This window comes from Panthera tigris, chromosome D1 (assembly GCF_018350195.1).
Source record: "Panthera tigris isolate Pti1 chromosome D1, P.tigris_Pti1_mat1.1, whole genome shotgun sequence".
Classification (NCBI taxonomy): domain Eukaryota; kingdom Metazoa; phylum Chordata; class Mammalia; order Carnivora; family Felidae; genus Panthera; species Panthera tigris.
The window spans coordinates 38771419-38792804 of NC_056669.1; the positions used below are offsets into that span (position 1 = coordinate 38771419).

Here is a 21386-nt window from a genome sequence, read left to right on the forward strand (position 1 = left end):
AAAGAGCCCAAAGTTCAGGAGGGAAGTCAGACCCTTCACATCCTGCCCATGATAACGTGATGGGGCTAAATGCAGGAAGGGGCCCCTGGGGAGAGTGCCATGGGGCTTGCCTGAGAGTTGACGGCTGAGCTGAGTATTGAAGGGTGTTGATGACTGACTGGCTGGCTGTGAAGGGGAGTCCAGGAAGAGGAAGTAACATGCATGAGGATGCAAGGGGGTGGGGGGTGGGTAGGAGTAACTGACTAAAGGAACCACAAACATAAGCACAGCAGAACAAAGGAAACGAAAGTGGTAACAGATGAGGCTCCAGTGGCAGGAAGTGGCCAGATCATAAAGGGGCTTTGCCCAGGAGCTTAGGACTGGCTTCTAAGGTACTACAAAGTCATGGAAATACTTTAAGCAAGGAAATGACATTATCAGATACGCTTTTAAGGGAAATTACTCAGACTACAGGAAGAAGGACAACAGGAGACAGGATCAGGTCTGAGCCAAGCCAGGGAAGGCAGGCTTGGAGGGGAAGAGACAAGTCGAAGAATTATGTCAGAAGCTGTCTCAGCCTGACAATTTGGGGGACTTGTTAGCTCTGGAAAGGAACAGAGAGACTTCTCTAAACTAAGAGGAAGAGAGACCAGAATAAAGTACAGAAGTCCAACCTGCTTATAGTAATCCACATAGGTAATCTCAGTGCCATCCTGCTTCTGAAAGGTGTGCGTGGGCTTCACCGACCAGTCAATGTCATCGATGCGGTAGGTTTTGTTATTGTATCTGGGAAATGCAAGAAATCTTCACAAATGTTTCCAAATCATACAAGCGGCTATTTCACTACAGCTTTAATTCAAAGTATTAGACTCCAGAATTTCAGAAATTACAATAGTAATACAAGAATAGTCTTTTTTTTTTTTTTTTTTTTAATGACTGGATCTTATCTGAGAAGAGCATTCATTAACTCTTCAGGATACAGGAAGACCTCCATTCTCCAACAAAACTGGTAAGGAAGTCATTAGACCACAATCTTTGTCAATGAGAGACACTCTAACTTCAGATAAATTATTCCTATATGTTCAAAGGGTGAAGCATTGCTCAAAGCTTTCCCATTTTCAAAGCTTTCCCATCAGCTTCTGGTATCACTCAGAGTTTTTGAGCTCCCAGACAGTTCTTCTGCTAAAAAGCACCTGAAGAAGGTTGATCAACCATGCCAGCTGGGTATCCCACGTGATCTCCCATCGAGGGCTGGCCCTCAGCCAAACTGCAAAGCAGGCTGGCTAAGATCATTCTAAAGTCTATTTCCCCCTGCAGCACTGTGTGGCCTGGAATATTCTTGCATGCTGCCCCAGCCGCAAGACAGGAACCTCCTTGTCAGCTGACTCCTAGGCTCTTGGTTCTTTGCAAGGTTACTCTGGAATAGTGTGATAAGCTAATTCTTGGCAATCATGACAAGAGGATCAAGGGGTGGCCTTCTCTCCTCAGGTGGTATGGAAGACAACCAGGCCTATGGCCCTGCTATATAACCCAGAAAAAACAACTTGAAGTGTAAATTCCAAGCCAGATTAGAAAGAGGATTAACACGTCCTCTAGAAGAACTGTCTGTGGACTGAAGAAGGACATGGTAAGCTTTGTGGTTGGTACTCAGGAAGCAACCTAATCTATCCGTGTTTAACTCAGTTCAGTGTGCATGCAGGGAAAATTATATGCAGATAAACCTCGGGATTTGAAAGATCTTGGTCTTAAAGCCCCTCTAATCTTACAGAGAAGAAGAGACATGGACCTGATGTTCTCTCCTGTGACGGAATAAAATGAAATAAAAGGGTTATGAGCAATGTGCTACGGGAACAGCACAGGGGAGGTAACTGAGTACTTCCAGCTGAGTGGACAGGTGATGGCTTCAGAAAAGCAGTGAGGTATGAGCAGGACTTTGTGGAAATAGAACTTTAAAAAGGCAGAATTAAGGGTGGAAAATCCAGGCAAAGGCACTGAAGCAGCAAAGTGCAGACTCTCAGGAGTGGGGAGAGGGGTGCAGCAAGAGATGCTGTAGGGCCGTGTGAGGAGTGGACGGTTCCTGAAGGCCACTCCAGGAAGTCTGAACCCTAGTCAACTGAGAATGGCCAGGTCTAAACAGGCCAGTAAACTGATCAGATCTGTGCTCAGGACAATGCCCTGTGGCTATTCCTGTTCCCAAACAGCATAAAGAATTCATTCCCTCGGGGCGCCTGGGTGGCTCAGTCAGTTAAGTGTCCGACTTCGGCTGAGGTCAAGATCTCACAGTTGGGTACAGTGTTCGGTTAATTATCCATGGTTCGTGGGTTCAAGCCAAGCCTCGTGATGGGCTCTTGTGCTGACAGCTCAGACCCTGGAGCCTGCTTTGGATTCTGTGTCTCCCTCTCTCTCTGCTCCTCCCCACTGCTCACACTTTGTCCCTCTCTCTCTCTCAAAAAATAAACATTAAAAAAATAAAAAAAAAAAGAATTCATTCCCTCAGGAAGTTTTCTTAATCTTACCTTGTAAGGACAATGAGACCCAGCAGCCGTTTTTCACACGTCTGGGTAAAGCAGGACATAGTAGTTTCCTGGCGGAGATCAGTCATGAATTCCAGAACAGTCTCATTCCGGAGTATTTTATAACTCACATCAGCAGTAAATAGGAGCCTGCTCTCAAACCGTGACACAGAAATAGCAAACCCAGGCCAAAGGGACAACCTTCAAATAGATAGACAGATAAATTTGAAATGCCCTATCATAAAACAATAAACATTTTTAGTGATGATTTGATTTTATATTCCAATTTTCCTGATTTTATAGAACACTCTTTCTTCAGTCTGATTTCTTCCAGTTGCTGACTAAAATCTTTAGTTATTTCTAGCTGGGGAGTGTCTTTAAGCATATATTTATGATAAATGCATCCCAGAGAACAGCATCCCCCCTCCTTGGCACTACCGACATTTGGGACTGGATCATTCTGTGTCAGGAGCCGTCCGGTGCCCCACAGGATGTTTGGCAATATCCCCTGACCTCTACCCACCAGAAGCCAGGCATAGCCTTCACACCGTGACGACCAAAAATACTTCCGGACATTGCCAAATGACCCCTGGAGGACAAACCTGCCCTTGGTTGGGAGCCACAGCTGTAGGATTACTACATTTATGGAGTTGTGCGTCCCAGCGCAAAAACTTCAAGGTTCAGAAAAGCACGCAGACTCAACGGTGAAGACAGTGTACAGACTTCACGAGAGCAAGAAATAATCTAAATGACATCACATGCAAACACACAAAGGGACACCACAGCAGAGGCTACAACTCCTTTCTACATTCATGGATATCATGGATTGAAGTCTTGGAAAAGAAAAATTTATGGAAAAGACATGAAAGAACAGGCAAATATGTTTTTTTTTAATTGTTTCAGTTTACTTTGTGGACTTGATTCACAGCCAGCTTTTAGGACAAGCATGTGCGCTGGGCACCCACTCCAGCCCAGCACAACACTGGACCTACAAGAGTTTCTAATCCAGGTTGGGAGATAAGTGAGAGCACCAACAGGGTGCTTTCCATGGACTACTCTGACACACTGAACTAACATATGGAAACCCCGCCATGTTCTCCCTACCTGCCCGCAGGCTAAACACTGTGCCCCTCGTTTTCTTTTATGCACTCCTTCCTTTGTTTACACATCTGTCTTTGGGTTACCCACTGCCTCTCTGTCTTTAGCTTGACCACATATTTTGGAGAGCTGACAACCCGCTGCAGACATAGCTGACCACCTTCCCGAAAGCAACCACTCCCCAGTTCGGAGTGAAAAGTCTTCTCCGTTTAGTCGACTGGTTCGTCTGACCTCTGCTGACCCAACATCAACCAAACTTGCTGTCAGCAAGAAAGCAGAGGATCAATATGTGGTATAACATAATATAGCTTATTCTGCTTTCATTACTACTTGTCATGCACAAAAAACTCAGTTTCTGAATTCCTTCCACGACTTATGATAATGATCTAGCACACCAATATAAGAAAACAGGCTGCTAGCTTCACACTGACATTCACCATTCTATAAAAAAACCTTGAAAATTAAAAAAATCCATTACTTTTCATAATACACAGTCTCTCAGAGGAGGCATAATGGCATAACGTCGCATAATATTGCATCGTAAATTATGTTCTTCACGTTACCGCAATTTCAGAGTAACAGAAAATATAAATAAACCTACTTGTGTTGGGGAATTTCCACTGGTTCAGAAGGCTTATAGAAGTTCCGTCCTATTTGGTACATGGCCAACTTTTTTAAGATCCTGCAAGTATATATATTTTTAAATATTTGGTAAACATCAGTTAATAACGGTATAATTCTAAGTTTGTACCCATGCTGAACATCCCGATAAAAGTATGTAGAAAGTATAGAACTCTCATTCTTCTAGCGTTGGAAGGTTTGGATGCTAAATATAAGCACGCGTGTGTATATGAGAACTATCACTTCCTCATATTTGAGAATGGTATCACTGAAATTGCTTTTGTCCTCCGTGCTTAACTGCAATGATAAATACGTGGTCACCAATAGGACTGTGGTTGTCACATACTGGTTAGCATGGATGGAGCGAGGCAAGCCATGTTTGAAGGCTCTTCTGATGTCTTCTCTGATTTGAGGTGGGGAAGCGGCTTCTCGTGAGGCTACTCAAGCTCCCCACATGGCATGGCTGCCTCTTCAGCAACTAACATCCTGGTCACCTGTGCAGCTGGACACATCACTGATCTGAGGCTGCCCACCGCATGAGGGAAGTATACACATTTCAGGTCAGAAAACATGGGTTATAACTCCATGATTTTGGCTACCATATGACACTGAGCCTCAGCCTGCATATCTGACCATACTGAACATATGACCTAAGGCTGCTCAGCAAGATCTCTGACTAGAATTAGGAAATAATACATCTGGGGGTGGGGGTGGATTCCTTCATGTGCCCAGCCCAACAACCAAACTCCTCCATCCTCCTCCTGTCCAGAGGCCATTATTGAGCAAAGGGCTGGCGTCAAAGGTTTCTGGACATATCATCTTGCTGGTCCACACCAGCAGTGTGGAAAATTGTGGTTCACAAGCCTTTGTGTTGCCATGTGTCATCTAGAAAGTGTACTCAAAATATGGATTTTTCAGGCCCCATTCTTGATGTTCTGTTTACTAGGTCCAGGGAGGGTCGAGGAAATCTGCATTTTATGGAGTTTCACCCTCCATCCCAGATAACACTGAAGCAAGTAACCCTTGCATCAATTTCAAGGACACTGAGTGGTGTAATCACACCCTTCCTTCTGCCGCAGGGGTTCATGGGGGGAAGGGCAGGGGGCTGAGGGTGGGGCGAGAGCAGAAAGCAGCTGGTAACAAGTAACAGAGAATATTTAAGTCTGGGGTGGAGGGTGAGAGAGGGTAAGGAAAAGGCAACCCTCCCCCACCCACAGCTGCTATCTCTGAGACATCACAACCCTTAAGCTCTTTGTCCCCACTCAAGGAGCACTGGATGACAAGATGGGAGCCAGTGAGAGGCTGTGAGGGACTGCGGGCATAGTACTGCACGCGTACGTGAAAGTCCATGGGGAAGTGCCCCGCGGACAACACTGCTGCTCACAGGTGGCCCACGAGATGGCTGACAGCCGTCACACCCTGGCTCCGTGATGAAAGGTGTCTCTAGCCTCAATTAAATGAACACGTGGGCTGCCTCACTTTCTGAAGATGATATTGAAGACCTGGATGCACACGGAGGAACTCGCCGGCAGCTCCCTTGTCAGAGTGATAGTCATCTTTACAGTCCCGCCTCTGTGAGTTTCACTTGACAACTCCGTGACCTGGGAAAAGACGCACTTAATAGGCACTCCAGATTGTCCCCGGGTGTGAAAAATTAGATATGATACAGCCATCACAATTTAATATGCATTAACAAAACAAAACTGCAGGTGTTAGTAATGTAGTAATCTAATCACATTACACTTGGAGGATTTTTCTATCTTGCTAATCCTAGAAAAGCAACACGTTTCTCTCCTCTTAATGGAAGATCTTAATGGAGAATCAAAATCAGGCTTAGGGTACAGAGACTTGATCCAAAGAGAAATCCAGAGCAAGGTTTCTTCATCTTATTTGGTGGGGGGAGCAGAGGCAACTTGCGGGGGCCGGTCACAAATCACTTCGAGAGTCTGATTAAGGTTGCAGGCATTGTCCCAAGAAAACTTTACATACCTGTATGCCACAATTGATACACCTATTTTCAGGGTGTTCACAGACACCTAGAAGCCTATATGTGGACTGTCCTGCCCATTCTGGGTTTGTGGATTCCAAAAGACAGTCTCTCAACTGTTTTTCATAAAACAGAAGAACAGAGAAGAATAGAGGAAGAAACATAAAGAGAGGAGATTTGCAAGAGTGGAAGTAAATGTGAGGAAAGAGGGGAGTAATCAGTAGACATGAAAACAGAGAACCTGATTTTATTACTTTTTGAAACATCTAGAGAAATTCGTATGCTTCTCATTATTTGGAACAATCTTCTAACAAAAGAATGAATGCATGAAAATTTCTATACCAGCTCCCCAAGAAATGTAAAACTTTTTAGACCAGATAGGACTTGGTACAGGGTTTTGGAATAAAAGAATGATCAAATCAGTCAATAAAAATCAATGACCAAGGATCTTTCAGAAGGGTAAGGAATCAGAAGAGGTCAGCTCATTAACAGGTATTTATGTATTTTATCCCTACTTCCTATAGTTAAAGTGTAATTTCAATCACTTTCAGGTTCAACCAGAAATATAGGGCAGGAATGGTTTACTGTATGGAAACAAAGAGAAACAGGTCCTTTCACGGGGCATGAAATGATTTCTTCCTCAAATAAAATTGAGAGAAATCAGAAGGGGGTGGATGCAGGAAGAGCTCATCAACATCCGAGAGAAGTCTAGCAGGCATGATGCTCTCAAACTGCCGTAGGGACTTCAGGACAAAGGCTTCAGACAACAAAGGACATTGGCTGAGGGGCTGGTGTGGGGGTGACAGCAGTGGTCCCCACTCAGACTTCCATCTGGGATCTGCATTCCTAACAGCCCTCTAAGCAAACTCATCAATGCTGCCTATACCCTCCCTACCAAATGCCAACTCCTCGGCTCCTGTGTCTGTTAACGTCCATCCCCACACATCCAGTGCCGGGGCTGCTGGTGCCAGAGTGGGCTTTCATTTGTCAATCCACCAGCTAATCGGCTGGCAAGTCTTAGCACTTCTACACTGACAATACCTTTATCTAGTTTAGCTGTTCCCGTTATTTACCACAGGGCTTAAGAGCGCATGACTGGGAATTGAACAAACCTTGGTCCTCAGCCTCTTACAGCCTGTCATATACAGCAAGCTACTATAGTTCCTCAAGACCTTTTCCCATCTCTAAAATGGGAGGAAGTCTCACCAAAGTCACAGGTTGTGAAAATCACATGAGATAATTCACTGATCTTATCCTTATCCTTATCCATGCACTCAGGAAGGTTAAATAAATGGCAGCACTTTGTACCTTTCTTCAAGCCCCTCTGACACCCTGCCCAGAGCTTTCCAGGGGCACTTTATCAATCTTCCCCCTTTCTCCTGCCAACCATTCAATGGGATATGATGAGAGCAACTGCAATGTAACACAGCTCTCATGGAAACCCTCTCTCAAAGGCTTCAGTGGTCCATGGAGGGCAGTCCCTATCCCTCACCAGGACATTTAAGATTCTCCCTACATTAGACGCACAACTTCCATTCCTTCCTGGCTAAACCTGAATGATCAGAAGTTGCTAAAACATGCCCCTCCCCTTCTATCATTGTGCCTTTGCTCCTTCCTGTCCTTCTGTCTCAGAATTCCCTCTAACCGCCTTCATCCCCTGCATTGATCCAAATCCTAGGAGCCAGTATTGCTTCCCTTCAAGTATCCTGCTGGGAACGATCTTTCATCCACCTCTCTATAAAGACCTTGGACAAGATACTTAACCTTTCTGAGGCTCCAGGAGTGATGAGAGGATTAAACGAGATCACACATATAAAGAGCCTGGCAGAGCACGCACTCAATAATGTCACCTTGTCCTGTATTCATTTATAAATAACCTTGTGCTGTATTTAGTTGGAAATGACCTTAGCGCTAAGTTGAAGTGTTTTGACAAGAACCTTGTTTTATCTGTCCCGGTTTCCTGGTTTCCTCTATGATGGCAGTCACACACCAGGCCCCTTCGAAGTGCGGAATGAATGCATAAGAATGGCAAATAGATGTGACTAGTGACAGCCATCCAGGTCATGGCCACAGATACACAAATGGGGTCTGCAAGACAGCGGAAGGCCAGGGAGCAGCAGAACAGGACTTCTAGAACTGCACTGTGTGGGAGTACAATGAATGATTAGTGGAAGGGGCTCTTTGAACAAAAATGAACACCCCGCAAAGTGTGTAGAGGATGGATGGGAGTGCCAGACAAGCCTGAGACAAATGAAGACCAGAATAAAAAGGTGAACATAGTAACATGTTTGTTGGGACACTATTTCTTTTTACTATTTCTAGTTCACTGTCACTGGGTAGCAGGTCATATGTTGATAAGGTACAAGACAACACTCTTTTCTCTAAATCCCATATCACCTGTGTCTGGGAAATAAAATCGATAGGCCTGGCTTGTCTCACTAGGTGTTTACTCAGCTGCCTCTTCATTAGATTCCACCCCCAACAATAAGGTACATACCACATGCTCATTTTGAATAGGAATCAAGTAATATTAACTTATTCCGAGCATCTGTAGAGTAAAATTTCTCCATTTTGGTTACAACTGAAGTAAGCTGGACTACTCAAGGTGGGTATATAATACTAACATATCTAATTTACTGTTACTACAGATGTATGTACAAGAACAAGATGATTTTTAATTATAACAATACACCTGAAATATATATCATTCAAGTATGAGAGGCGCCGTATATTAGCGTGCTATCAATATCTGGTTATAGAACAAAATACTAAATCAGTAAGGACTTAGGATGAATTCAAGTGCTTCTAAATTTACACATCTGGATTTTCCAAGCCACTAAATTTAAACCTATGGTACAACTTTCAAATTGCATATCCAGAGAAAATAATCACTCAAGTAGCTCCTATAAATGTTAGGCTCTTGTAAAAAGATATAGGCCCCAAAAGTGCTCATTAATGCATTTGTTCAGGTACCTGGGTGGCTCCATCAGTTACGCGACCGACTCTTGATTTTGGCACAAGTCACAATCCCAGAATTGTAGGATCAAGCCCTGTGTCAGGCTCCACACTTAGCATGAAGCCTGCTTAAGAGTCTCTCTCTCCCTCTTTACCTCTCCCCTACTGTGTGTATGCGCTCTCACTCTCTTAAAAATAAAAAGAATGCATTTCTTGAGGAAATTCACAGAGATTTATGTGGAGTCCAGAAATTTAAATTTATGCCTTGGTATTGTCCTGTCTAAAATGTTGGACTAAAAGACTAAGCTTTCTCAGGAATAGAAGCATAAAGTTTTAATCCAATGTTCCATTTCAATTTTTTATAAAAAAACTGGTTCTTTTTGGTTTGTATCTTGTCTACTTGGGGAAAAGTTTAAAAAGGATGCCTATTTCAAGGACATGTTGCCTTAAAAAAAAGTAGCAGTTAAAAAGTCAGTGTTTGTATTACAGCTCTTATTTTTTTTAAATGCCAGATCGTCAGCTTCTTAATTAAGAAATCAATTACTAATAAGGTTTTTTATCGTTGTAGTGATTTTAATACTGCCTCCGAACAAAGCATATGATAAAAACGTCAATAACAATATATTTTAGGACTGAAAATGTTGAAGGTATAAAAACATGGATAAAGGAATATGAATCATGCAATTGCCATTTTCAATGATCACACCATTAAAACAAATCCTTAAGACTGATATCAATAACTCATTTCATATGATAAAAGAAATGACAGTTTTTGAATCAGAAACGGATATAAAGTTATTTGGACTCACAGATACAACTGTGTAGAAGCAAAAAATGTAGAGTAAATTTAAAGCTCTGAAGCCATCCATAGGCTATACGGTGTTTGGGGAAAAGTTTAAAAAGGATGCCTATTTCAAGGACACTTTGCCTTAAAAAAAAAAAGTAGTAGTTAAAAAATCAGTGTTTGTATTACAGCTCTTATTTTTTTAAATGCCAGATCATCAGCTTCTTAATTAAGAAATCAATTACTGATGAGGTCTTAATTAGGAAATCTTTTTGCTCTCAGGCATGGGAACAGGAAAGAGGAAAGGAGAGAGTGAAACACTCATTCCAACTGTTAAGACAATCAGCTAATCTCTTAAATATACATGGATGAGTGTAAGTATACGCATGTGTGTGCAAGTATAAACATTAACCACACTGTACCTTTTCTTCCAGTTTCTGTGTGAGAAAAAGGATGACACCATCAAATGCTTTTGCTTTGTTAGAAAGTTCCCTATGACTATAAAGCAAAGCAATTCTCAGCCTTCTAGACTCTAAATCTGGAACATATGTCACATGATACTGGTATAGTTGCCAGTCCTGGGGCAAATCTAAATTAAAGAGGTTTGTGACCAGCTTCACAGGTACTCCACTGGAACCTGAAGGAGACAAATAAAAAACATTTTTTTAAACCAAAATAAAATCACACCATGCTAATAATGATCGCATCATTTAACAATTTTATTTGCTCCTGCCTAGTTGTTGCTTGTGTCAGTGACACAAGACAAGCTCTAACAACCTATAGCCTGGTAACCTTATAGAGTCCTACAAACACACATTTAGGAATTTAAAAGGGATCATGTGTAAAGCAGACCTCATAAGTACATAAGAGAAGACACAGATATTCTTCTCTTTGGGAAAAGAGAAGCGTCAGAATTCAACTACCCCAGGACTCCTTCCAAAACTTGCCTTCCAGCTCTGCATCTGAAATTCAAACTGGCTCAGGTAATATTTTCAGATGCTGCTCTGAAATTATCCTGCTCTTGGATTATAAAGAAACGTCCGGTTCTTCCATGAACACAGCTCCCAGCCCCTTGGAAATCCAGATAATCAAAAGTTAACCCCCATGCTTGTGAAAATTCTGGAACAGTTCAATCAGTGGTTACACCACTCTACAAGTCCCAGGGAAGAGACTGAGGGGCAGGACAGGGGAGAGAAAAAGAAATCACACATCTTTTATGTGTAAAAACAGACAAGGCCTCTGGGTTTCTGTTTTCTGCACACACAGGGAGGCCATGTGTGCTTCCAGAAACTGCATCCCTTATAGAAGTTTTTATTCACTTCTTCAAAACCTACAGGACAAATTCAGAGCTGACTTCAATATAGCTGTTCTGTGCTCAAGATGGCATGAATTCCCTCTAGGACAGAATCAAGGAGGACACAAATGCAGAGTTACGTCCAACTTCTCCTTGTAGGGAATCATCCGGTGTTCATGTTACAAAAAAAAAAAAAAAAAAAATTATACCAAATGGGCACTATTTTGCTTTCTTTCATGGAGGAAGTGGAAACATGAGCCCCCAAGGTGGTAAGAAAGAAAAAACATCATGTATGCCTATTTCCTCAGCTTCTACATACGGTAGATATCTGTTAGGAGCAAGGAATTAACTAATTGTGCTCTTTTAATTAAAGAAAAGCTTTCTTTTCTTTTCCTGTATCCTGGGAAATGGCAAGATATTTTAGCTGCTCATATTCATGGACAAAGAGGAGTCATCCTAGAATATCAGAGCTGGCAAGACGCTTGGAAATCATCTATACCAGTGTTTGCAAACTGTAATCATGACCCATTAGTGCTGAAGTTATGGAAATATATGAGATGACCAATTATGTTTTACGAAATGACAGGAATGCAACAGAGTGGACCAGAATAAGGGCAAGCATTGTCTCATGAGACTTAGTTTCAATTTTTTTGTGTCAGCGTGTGTATGTTAGACATACAATATAATATAGATAACAATATATCTATCCCTTAATTTTTTTTGCATGGTTGTAAGGAGTTTGAAGAAAACTGATCTGCCTCAGGGAGTCTCTCTTACCTTTTGGGACAGTATCACAAAGCCTCTCAACAATCTAATGAAGACAACAGACCTACTTTCCTCAAAATGCATGTGCGCACAACTCTGGGTGCAATTTCAAGGGTGAGTCTGGAAACTGGGTTAGGAATTCCAAAAATAGGCTAGATCTTTCTTTTCACGGCTTAAGTCCAGGGAGGTTATTATTTCCCATATAGGAAAAGTGCTGGAAAAGAGACAGCGCATCTCTTTTAACCCCTATCCCAGGTGGAAGGAGAAAATCTTTTGAACAAGTGAAATGTTTTGGGGAAATATTAATATTTCTACTAATAAAGGAGAGAATTGAGGATAAAACAATTAGTGTCTGGATAATGCCTTGAACGTAACAGATGTTCAATAAGTATCTTTTAAGTCACTACATAAACTTGTTTACTTTAGATCTAGAAATTAAAATTCCTTAAGCAAGCTTTGGTAACAATCAAAAAGTAAGTACCATGAAGAGAGGGTACCTGTTTTGCAATCTCTCACATGGGCCAATTTCTCTCTGGTACAGACATCCAGATCCATGAAGTCCCGTCTGCCTTTCCCGCCTCTTTGGATGAAAGGACATCTTGCATCACCAGGAGATACACCATCTAATATATGAAGAGAATGCCATAATGTCTATTTCTTTCTAGTGATATTGTTTACAACTACTATATCAAAAGTGCATTGATAACCAAAGCTCAGATTTTCGTGGCTTTAATTAAAACTGGCCCACTCTGCTGAAAACAATCATGACTATACAGGAGTCTTCAGCCTAAAAACTGACAATTGTAAAGGAAGCATGGTATGTTTTGTTAGAAATAACAAAGTGATGAGTTAATTCTACCTCATAACATTTTGATCTAGTCTGCTCCTCCTCTTGGCTATGGAGAAAAAGGTCTATCCCCTAGGCCTCTCTCCACACTCACTTATGGGGGGTAGCTCTCCCTCCCTCAACTCCTGTGTAACAAACACCCTTAAGAGTCACAGACTAAGACTGTCTACACCAACCTCTTCCCAGACTGGAGCTGAATCTCTTACTCTGAAATGCCCAGAACACTGCCATCAGTTTTTATTCTAGATCATTCCCTTGGAAATGAAAGCCAGCATTTGACCTTGGGGCATGTTATTTACTCGTAGGTTCTGGAAAGTATGAAAGTCAAATCTGTTTCCAAATGAACATTTTCTGTTTAAACAGGTACGAAGAGATGCTGGTTTTTTGGATACAACATTGGTACTTGAAAAACAATGTGAAAATAGAAAAATATAGAATATCATCACAAAGTGTAGTAGTATTACTAGGAAGTAATAATATCACCAATCTCCAGGGCTCTGACTTGACTACTCTCTTTTGACAAAGTCACTGCAACTGCCCCCAATGACACCATCACTTGCTCAAGACCACTGTTCATCCCCTTCTCAGTGGAGTCTGAGTCTCCCAAGAAAATCACAAAATTTATTTAATTTAAAAAGGTGTTTATAAAAATTATTCTTGCTATATTATCCATATCCTTCACTGCTCTTGGTTTCAAAAGATGTTGGGTAGTTTCTAAAAAATCAATCTACCACAAGGCGGTAGTTTCCAGGGGCTAGAGGGAGGGGGAAATGGGGAGTCATTCCTTAATGAGTGTAGGGTTTCAGTTTTGTAAGGTTAAAAAATAAAAAGTCACTCAGAGTTGGTGCTGGTGATGTGATTCACAACAATGTGAATGTCCTTAATGCCAATGGAGCCATACAATTAAAAATGGTTAAAATGGTACATTTTACATTGTGTATATTTTGCCACAATTTTTAAAAATAAATAAATAAATAAAAATCACTCTCCAGCACTTGCTAGTTGCAAGTGATGGGCAGCAGGCATGGAAAGAAATTCCCAAGAGAAGCTGGACTAGCCTCTGAATGGTGGCAGGAGTGCTGGACCTGAGGTACAGCCTCTCAGAACAGGTCTTCTGAGGGACCAGTTTACTTCTGTGAGCTCAGATCACAGAGGGTCCTTCAGTAGAGTTGGAAAAACCCTGGTGGAGAACAAGAGAGCCAGGCACATGATGGTGGACAGACTGCTGATTCACAGAGTCTGGGAGAACCTTAGTGCTTTGAGCTTACATGGTTGTTAGCAATCAATCAATCACTTCATAGTCAGAACAAGGGAGAAGGCTAACAGGTTTTGGCAGTAGTCGAATGGGGTGAATTGTGTGGCCCAAAATTCATATGTTGAAGGTCTAACCCCTAATATCTCAGAATGTGACTGTATTTGGAGACGGAGTCTTTAATAAGGTAATTAAGCTAAAATGATGTCATTAGCATGAGCCCTAATCCAATATGACTGGTGTCCTCATAGGAAGAGATCAAGACACAGACAAATACAGAGGGAAGACCATGTGAAGACACAGGGAGAAGACAGCCATCTACAAGCCAAGGAGAGAGGCCTCAGAAGAAACCAATTCCGTGGACGCCGTGGGTTTGGACTTCCAGCCTTCAGAATTATGAGATGACACTCTTCTATTGTTCAAACTACCCAGTCTGCGGTACTTTGTCACGGCGGCCCTCGCAAACCAGTGTACGGGCACGCCACCCCACACTGTGATAGCGGCTACTTGCAGTAGCATGTTGACAAGACCCTGAGGCCATATCTGGGTTTGCAGTGAAGAGAGCTGCCATCAAATGGTGATGTCTACCATGGGTGGGGAAAAAAGAAGAAAGCCGTGGCCGTAGGTAAGCCAGGTTTCTGCCATCCCCGCAGCGTGGTGGCATGGGCATCCATATATCATAAAGAATTTTTTTTTAATTTTTTTTAATGTGTATTTATTTCCGAAGGAGAGAGAGACAGTGTGAGCGGAGGAGGGGCAGAGAGAGAGAGAGACAGACAGACAGACAGAGCGTGAGTGGGGGAGGGGCAGAGAGAGAGACACACACACAGAATCCAAAGCAGGTTCCAGGCTCTGAGCCGTCAGCACAGAGCCCGACATGGGGCTCAAACTCACAAACTGCGAGATCATGACCTGAGCCGAAGTTGGACGCTCAACCAACTGAGCCACCCAGGTGCCCCTCATAAAGAATTTTTAAAAAATGTTTTTTAATTATTCAGTGAACGGAAAAGATCAGAAAACTGGATTCCTGGTGCCTGTGGACGCCAACTACCAAGCAGTCTCAGGAAATTCAGCAGCAGACTGTGTTTGGGGAGTCCCAAAGAAACCTAACACACAAACACGGGATCCTCCAAGAAAAGGTAAATGGAATGTTTGAGAAGTGAGCCTGCTGCTGTAACACTGAGTGGTCACTCCTGTTCACTTCAGATGGAGAGGAGCTGGATGGGACAGACGGGGTTGCACTTACGTGTCTGGGAAATCCTGCTCGTTCCCGCAAAGTCACCAGTAGAGGATGCTTCACTGGCACTAATATCAACAGATGTAGGCTAAAATAGGAGGAAAAAAACACCTTGGTTACATTTAAGATGTTAAATCATAAACCCAAAGGTTAACACAAAATAAGAACTGTATCATGTTTTAAGTCATCAGATTACCATGAGCTAATGCTAACAGGGAAAACGCTTGAGAGATGCGAAGAGACTGCCCATTCTAGAAAAAAAAGACAAGGACAAGCTATAGTTTTCCCCATTTATCAGACCTTAATCTTGACTGTGAGCCAGACGCTGCTGTCACACCCTGGAGGTGTAGAGAGGCAGCTGTGACTCTCCTGCCCGGGGAATTCATCACACGGAAGATGGTACCCACGAACACACACAGCTCCTGCCTTCACAGCCTCCACACGCGGGGCCTCCAGTATGACCACGTTAGTAGCAAGAAAATAAACTGGGCCCAGGCGACCTGGGTCACTAGCTCGGGTGAGGACTCTCCTGAATAAATGGGTCCCAAATTAGTTCATAAAACAGACAGAGAGAACCCTTAATATTTTCTCTTCTCGCAGTAACTATTTCTTGTCGTTCAAGACGAAAAGTATGTTGGACTGCCAAAGGAAAAAAAAAAAATGCATGAAGTCAAGAGAAAGCAATGCCATGAAAGTAAAGGCACAATGACCACAGACTACCCACTTTTGAGTACCTTTGGTCTACGAGACTGCTCGAAGGACTGACAAGGAGTAAGTCACATCGCTCAAAAGTTGCTGATTTGCCAGCCAATTTAACCTCGTTGCCTTGTTTGTCGAGAAATAGCAATCGAATCTAAACCACATCTGTGCTTGAAATTACTTATTTTTATGCATGAATTGGGGAGACAAATCATATCAGGCTATATGCCCTATAAGAGTACTATCGAAGGTGCAGGAATTTTTTACCAGGAGACTTAGAACCGAGTCAAGTAATTAATCAACACTCAGAAAGTAGGAAAGACTGACACACCGGCCTCCAGCTCCCAGTACCCTTCGCTAGGCAAAATATCGCCATGAATATCTTCCTCGGATGAGACCCCCCCCCCACCCCACCGCAGAAGGGAAAAATGCGAGAAACCCCGGGAAGGCTCAAAGCGGAAAGGGAAGATACGCCACGCCTTCCCAGCAGACAGGGAGAGGTCAGCGCAGAAGGACGCGCTGTCCACGAGGAAGGCGGAAGAGGAGAGAGCGAGACCGCGTCGGCCACGCGTTCTACACACCGACGGCGCGTCCGCGGGGCTGGGGCTGCGGGCCCTGCCTCGTGCCCTCACGCGGGCGCGACCACTCATGTTCGCCACCAAGAGCACAGCGACTTCAAAGGCAGCGAGGTCTCAGGAGATTCGTCCCATGGCGGCCAGAGGGCGAGGCTGTGACGCCAGGGGGCCACCGTGGTGAGAGACGCAACGGAGGCGCGCGGGGGTGGAGGGGCGTGCACCGCCCACTGGGATCCCGTGGCCCGTGGCCAGTGGCTGGGGTGGGGGGAGGGGGAGGCCCGGACTTCCGTTTGCTCTCCACTCCCCTCCCAAATTTGGCATCTTCCACCCGTCTGGGTTTTGCCCGTCTTGCGTGTGTAAGGTTGCATCGAACTTCTGGTCTCCGTTCGTCCTCTCTGCTCACTAGTGTGCGTTAACACCTAGCTGTGACAGCCACAGCGTTTTCCATTCCGTGAGTTGTCTGTTTACATCTGCTGCCATTTTTTGTTTCATCTGTTGCCCTTTTTTGAAAACCGGGTTTCTCGTGTTTTTCTTTGCAATCTGGAAGACATTTTATTTATTTATTTGTTTTTAACATGGCAAATAACTACCCCCGATCTATTCCGTGTTAATTTGAACTAGGAAGCCCTTCATCTAACCCAGATCCTTGATTTTGATGGAGTCAAAGCTCCACGGTTTGTGCTTTGGGAGTCTTTCCAAAGGAAAAGTTTCCCTGCCCTAAGTTTACAAGGACATTATATGCTATTTTCTTTCCTTGACTTTATAGAGTGTACTGTTCACATTAAAAATCGTGTATCATTGTACAGTTAATATATACATATATATGTTCATATATATGTTCACATATATGTTCATGTATATGTTCACATATATGTTCATGTATATGTTCATATATATACGTATATACGTATATATATGAACATATACATGTATATAATACTTTACCCTCTCAGGAAAGGATAGTTAGGAACTCTGGTAACTGTTAACACATGGAAAGGGCCACTGGTAAGAACAGTGAACAGAAGAACAGTGATGACTGAGTCATTCAAATCAAATTAGCACCTTCACAGGTAAGGGAAAGGGCAGGAAATTTACTTCACAAGCCCCTATAGAGTGAGACTCTTTAAACCATGTGGTGGTTTTTCAGTATATCTACAAATTCTCTGATTCTCTTCTTCTCCGAAGGCTGAGTACAATTCCCTCCCTTGAAGCATGGGCTTCTCTTAGTGACTCTCTTCTATGTGAGAATGTGGCAGAGGTGATGCTATGTGACTTCTGTGAGTAGGTCACAAAAGACACTATAGCTTCCTCCTTAATGTCTCTCTTAAATCACTTGTTCTGGGGAATATCAGCAGCCATATCAAGAGGACATTCAAGCAACCTCAAAACAAGATTTATGTGGTGAAAGACTGAGGCCTCCAACCAGCCACAACTTGCCAGAAGGTAAGAGTCTTATCAAACTTCTCATCAGAAACCAAGCAAGCTAGAAGACAAAGGAGTCCCATTTCTAAAGTGTCCAAAGGAAAAAAAAAAAAAAGAGTAAACCTAGAATTCTAAAGCCAGAAAATATATCTTCAAAATGAGGGTGAAATTAACGCTTTCTCAGAGAAACAAAAGCGGAGAATTCAAAGCCAGCAAATCTGTACTATAAGAAATATAAAAAGGAAATCTTTAAGTAAAAGAAATATGAGACTGTACAGAAAATTGAATCTATATAGAGAAATGAAGAGTCTAGCAATAAATAAATGTAAAATAAAGCACATATTTTTGCATTTTTATTTTCTAAGATAGCAATCCTAAGCAAAAATAGTAGCAATGTGTTGTTGCATATATGTATTGTTTTATATAGCATACATAAAAATAAAATGCATGCCAACAATAGCCAAGAAATGGGAGGAATTGGGAATACACTATTATAAGATAAGGTAACACTATGCAGGAAGCACTATAATGGTATTTAATGGTGAAATCTGGTTATTGATATATTAGTAAGCCTTATGGCAATCAATAAAAAATTATAAGAACAGTTATAAATAAATAATAAGTCAATTATGGAGATAAAATAGAATCATAAAAAATGCTCAATTAACTCAAGAAAGCAAAAAAAAAACCAAAAAACAAAAAAAAAGATGGAACAAATAGAAAACACCTAGCCAGAGGGTAGATTTTGATCCAAACATATCAATAATCATACTAAATACAAATGGTCTAAATGTGACCATTAAAATGTCTATAAAAAGAACCTGACTTAAATATTGCATATAGATAGGCTAAAAAAAAATGGAAAATGGTATACCATGTAAACTGAAAGAAAAATGGAGTAACTGTACTACGATCTGTTGGGGTGAGTCGAGCCCCCACATTTGTACATTGAAATCTTAGCCCTAAGTACCTTAGAATGTGATCTGATTTAAGGAGCAGGTCTTTACAGAGGTAATCATGTTAAAATAAAGTCATTACCGTAGGCCCGACTACAGTATGACTGGTGTCCTTGTAAAAAGGGAAAATGTACACAGAGATACATAAAGAGAAAGATGATGTGGAGAGACACAGGGAGAACCTGGGTCTACAAGCCAACGAGAGATCCTGGAGCAGATCCTTTCCTCATGGCCCTCAGAAGGAACTCCCACCTTGACTTTGGACTTCTATCCTCTAGAGCTATGGCACAGCCTTGGCAAACTTAGCAAACTTATACTATCAGACAGAGTAGACTTCAAAACAAGAAATATTATCAGGGATAAAAAAGGGAAAACTTAAAATGACATTATAGGACACTCAACAGCAGCAGAATATATGTTCTTTTCAAGTGCATCTGGAATATTAACCAAGAGAAACTGGATGCTGGGCTAGAAAACAAACTTTAAAGGATTGTTAAAAATAGAGATCATACAAAGTATATTCTGTGACCAGTGTAAGATTCAACTGGAAAACAAATGGAGTTACTTCCAGAAGACATCCAAATATTTAGAAACTTTATAACATACTTGTAAATAATCTATGGGTCAAGAAGGAAGTTTCAAAGAAATTTTTTTAAATTAGGACCAATTAAAACATATGAAAAATTTGGGGATGCAGCTAAAGGAGTGCTTCAACAAAAATTTGTAGCATTAAACACTTTTTTTTAACAGTAATCTAAAAACTTCCATCTTAAGCATCTAGAAAAAGAACAAAGTACACTCAATGCAAGAAGAAAGGAAATAATGAGGACAAAAGCAGAAATAGACACAACACAAAAACAATAAATGGATATTTATGAAATTTTAAAGGCAAGTCAATGGAGAAAGGATAATTTTTTTCACCAAACGGTGCTGAAACAATTTGCCATCTGTAAGAAAAGGAAATTTACCTATCCCTCACACTTTATACAAAAATTCATTCAAAATGCATATAGATTTAAATGTAAAATGCAAAACTATGAATGTTCTAGAAATTAGATATAGAAGAAAATATTTATGACCTTTGATTAGGCAGAGTTCTTATATACACCATAGAAAGCACAGTCTATCTAAGAACAAAATGATAAATTGGGCTTTACCAAAAGTGTACCCTTGTTCTGTGTAAGATGCTGTAAGGACAATGAAAAAGCAACAAAGAAAATGGGAGGAAATATTTGCCAAGCACATTTTTATAAGGACTTTTCCCCAGGATATATATAAAATTCTCAAAATTGAAAATTAAGAAAAACACAATTTTAAAAATGGGCCAAAGACTTGAACAGACACTTCACCAAAGCAGTAAAAGCAGCACCAAAAAAAAGCAGCACGTGGGTGGCTCGGTCAGTTAAGTGTCCAACTCTTGGTCATGACCTTACAATCATGACCTCGCGGTTTGTAGGATCAAGCCCCACATCAGGATCTGCACTAATAGCGTGGAGCCTGCTTGGAATTCTCTCTCTCTCTCTCTCTCTCTGCTTCTCTCTCACTCACACATGTATGCACACTCTCCCCCACCCAAAATAAACTTTTAAAAACCAACAGCACCAAAAAAATATGTGGGCAGCAACTAAACATATGAAAAGATACTCAATATTACTAGCCATAAGGGAAGTCCAAATTAAAACCATGGTATGACCCTTTTACACACCTAGTACAGTATCTAAAACAAAAAAAACACCCCGAAGTGTGACAGTGCCCAATGCTAGCAATAGCGTGGAGCAACTGGAACTCTCATACATGTTGGTGTGCGTGTAAAAATGTAAAGCCACCTTAGAAAACAGTTTGGCAATGTCACCTAAAGTTAAACATATATAAACTTACAATACAATCTAGCAATCCCACTCTTACTGATCTAAGAGAAATGAACACTTATGTTCACACAGAAACCTGTATAGTTGGCTGTTTTTGCAGCTGTATTAACAATCGTCCAAAACTGAGAATAGTCAAGATGTCTTTCAACAGATGAATGGATAAACAAACTCTGTTACGCTGATACCACTGAATACTACTTAGCGATAGAAGGAAAGAAATATTGAATGTCACAACAACATGAATGAATCTCAAATGCATTTTGCTAAGTAGAAGTAGTCAAATGCAAAAGGTGACACTCTGTAGAATTCTACTTCCGTGACATTTTAGACAAGGCAAACTGTAAGGTTGGAGAACAGATTACTGCCAAGGTTGGGTATAACGTGGTGAAATTTCATGGAAGATGAAAGTCTTCATATCATGACTATGGTGATGGACATACACTCTAGGCTTTTGTGGAAACCCATGGACCCATGAAGATTAATTTTTTTCTCTATGTAAACAACGAAGAAAGTAAGTAAGCTAAAACTACCAGT

At 41.6% G+C, this 21386-nt stretch overlaps 1 protein-coding gene across 3 annotated transcripts in view; it reads right to left on the reverse strand.

Moving 5' to 3' along the window:
* The window catches only part of PIWIL4 (piwi like RNA-mediated gene silencing 4), a 45082-nt gene extending 28263 nt beyond the window's left edge, over nucleotides 1–16819 (reverse strand). For 2 of the 3 annotated variants that reach the window (XM_015536107.2, XM_042959100.1), the window contains exons 1-8: nucleotides 16613–16819; nucleotides 15342–15420; nucleotides 12494–12619; nucleotides 10360–10574; nucleotides 5691–5812; nucleotides 4192–4272; nucleotides 2496–2693; nucleotides 654–765 (exon numbers count right to left, since the gene is read on the reverse strand). In XM_015536107.2, coding sequence (XP_015391593.2) covers nucleotides 654–765; nucleotides 2496–2693; nucleotides 4192–4272; nucleotides 5691–5812; nucleotides 10360–10574; nucleotides 12494–12619; nucleotides 15342–15420; nucleotides 16613–16681 — 1002 coding nt within the window. In that variant the 5' untranslated portion in view covers nucleotides 16682–16819. Of the gene's footprint in view, nucleotides 1–653; nucleotides 784–2495; nucleotides 2694–4191; nucleotides 4273–5690; nucleotides 5813–10359; nucleotides 10575–12493; nucleotides 12620–15341; nucleotides 15421–16612 lie in introns of all 3 variants that reach the window. The other variant, XM_042959101.1, reaches the window with a different exon arrangement.
* Nucleotides 16820–21386: the final 4567 nt, after the last annotated feature.